General features: G+C 47.9%; 1 protein-coding gene across 1 annotated transcript; it reads right to left on the reverse strand.

Moving 5' to 3' along the window:
* Positions 1-7: 7 nt before the first annotated feature.
* On the reverse strand, positions 8-1,557 carry LOC109509794 (5,6-dihydroxyindole-2-carboxylic acid oxidase-like; the record flags this gene model as incomplete). The annotated part of the gene is made up of 3 exons (XM_019859648.1): positions 1,199-1,557; positions 244-448; positions 8-175 (listed from the first exon to the last, which is right to left on the reverse strand). Coding segments are annotated over exons 1-3 (715 nt in total), but the record flags the coding sequence as incomplete, so codon positions are not given.
* Positions 1,558-2,084: the final 527 nt, after the last annotated feature.

A 2,084-nucleotide genomic window follows, 5' to 3' on the forward strand; every position in this document is an offset into this window, starting at 1 on the left:
GGCTCACCTTCAATGGTGTTTCTGAAGCTTTCCGAGGAAGTGGAGTAGAACGGCGCCGTATCAAAAGTGCTGACTTGCAGACAGTCGGCCACATCCTGAGGTTCCGGGAGACGCTGGACCATCGGCCTGTTGACGTTACCTCCCGGGTTCCTTCTTATCGGAGACGTCTCGGTGCCTGCGAGGAGACGCATAATACGTCTAATAGAGTCTCGCGGTAAGGCCGGCGAGGACCAACGGCCTTACTGTTGCAGATGGTTCCCAGCGTGTCATAGTCGGCCACGCTCTCGCAGATGACCCGCCACTGAGAAAAGACGGAGTTGGGACTGAGCGAGTCGGCGTCGAAGCTGCTCCGGGCTCCCATCAGGTCATCTGTGCAAATGTCGCACGTGCTGCCACCGATGGCAAAGTTCCAGTAGGGCAGGGCGAACGTGGGCTCTTGTAGCATGTCCTGGTGGGTTTTGTACCAAACGGAAAGCAACAGACAGGCTCAGAGACTGGTTGCAAATTAGAAGTTGGCCAATTTTTTTACTCCGAGTACACCCCGAAAAAAAGAATTTGTTCTCCAAGTAGGACACGCTAGCATATCAAAGTATTTCACTTCAAATGGAATGAACCTCAAAGTTCAAACTACGGCCTGCCATCTATTTTTCAGCGGCTGCAGCATTTACTACAAATCTGACACGGCGCCGCAAGGCTTGTTTAAAAAAATAAAAATTTGAACGTGGGCAGAGTGAGAAGGAAAGGTGTCAAAGTGTCGGGGTGCATCTATAGTCTCGTGTGGTACAGTGCCGAGGCCGGCCCAAAATCCTGATAATCCAAAACTATAGGCTTTATCCCCTTAACCGAAAGCTGTTGCTGTGTGCAGCAGTTTTCTCAAAAATAACGAGAAAATATAAACAGTATAGAATGATTTGCTTGCTTGTTTTCAGTTTGTTGAAAAATGAAAGTCAAAAGAATTTCAAAACAGCCCGTGCATCCTTCCTTTTTTAGTATGTGGTTTGGATGATAGATGGTTTTTGGGAGAACCGCGACCGTACCCGCAGCCTTGAGAAAAAGTTTCATTCCAAACCGCTGTGTCTAATTTGTTTTGAAGGCCAAACCATGAGATTTGCATTCCTAATTCAGATTTCCCTGAGTGGTGAAACCCATTTTCCGTCAAAGTGGAACCAATACATACGAATGTGGCCCGTTGGCTTACTTGCATGTCTCTCTCCAGCTGGAGCAGGTGGTACCGGTGCCAAGTGACGAACCCGGGACCCTCGTGGGAGAAATCCACGCCTCCGAAACTGGCTTGGCCGGCGCCAAGGAAGGTCTTGCCGACGGAGTAGTAATGGCTCCACACAAAGTAGTTGTAGATGGAGATGTTCTCGAAGCGTGTGCTGTTGCCGTCAGGCCCGAGGATCTCGGCGTGGCGCCGGGTGGCGATCACGAGATCCGGGTGCACCGTGCGCTTGGCCTGGTCCAGCGCGTTGACAAAGGCTCGCTTCTCTGCGGCGTTGAGCTGCATTACATTTCTTCTCACTGGAGATATACCCGGCATGATGTCAGTTAGTCTTATGTGAGTCTGTTTAATAACCATGGAATCCACCCCACCCCTCCCCCCACAAATGTTTAAAAGTTGAAGAACATTTCAAAAGTAATGCTAACTTTGCACGTTGTAAAATGGTAGACCAGACATTTTCGTCCTCGGGGTATAACAGTGATATGGAACGCTGGTATTGTGTCACATTTAGATGAGTAATTAAATGGTAAAAATGAACCTTTTTCTCAAAAACAAAAGAGAATCATTTTTCTCAATTATATGAGAAAGTGGGGAGGAGGTGGGGTTGGGGGGGGGGCAATGGGTGCACCAGACCAAAACCTTTTCACAGCTACCGGCAAAATATTTATTAAAAATAATTGCTTATTGATGCTACTGTATATTTTGGTGGCAAATCACTTATTGCTTTTAGACAAGGCTATGTCCTGATTAAATGAAGCTCCTTCCCCTCTGCTTTGCACTAAAATGCTAAACCTAAGCAACAGCAAACTGATATGTCGGTATGGGGCAGCCAACTGGTTCGCACATCAGCCTCACAGTGCAG

This window comes from Hippocampus comes, unplaced genomic scaffold (assembly GCF_001891065.2).
Source record: "Hippocampus comes isolate QL1 unplaced genomic scaffold, H_comes_QL1_v1.1 C17032857, whole genome shotgun sequence".
NCBI classification, from domain to species: domain Eukaryota; kingdom Metazoa; phylum Chordata; class Actinopteri; order Syngnathiformes; family Syngnathidae; genus Hippocampus; species Hippocampus comes.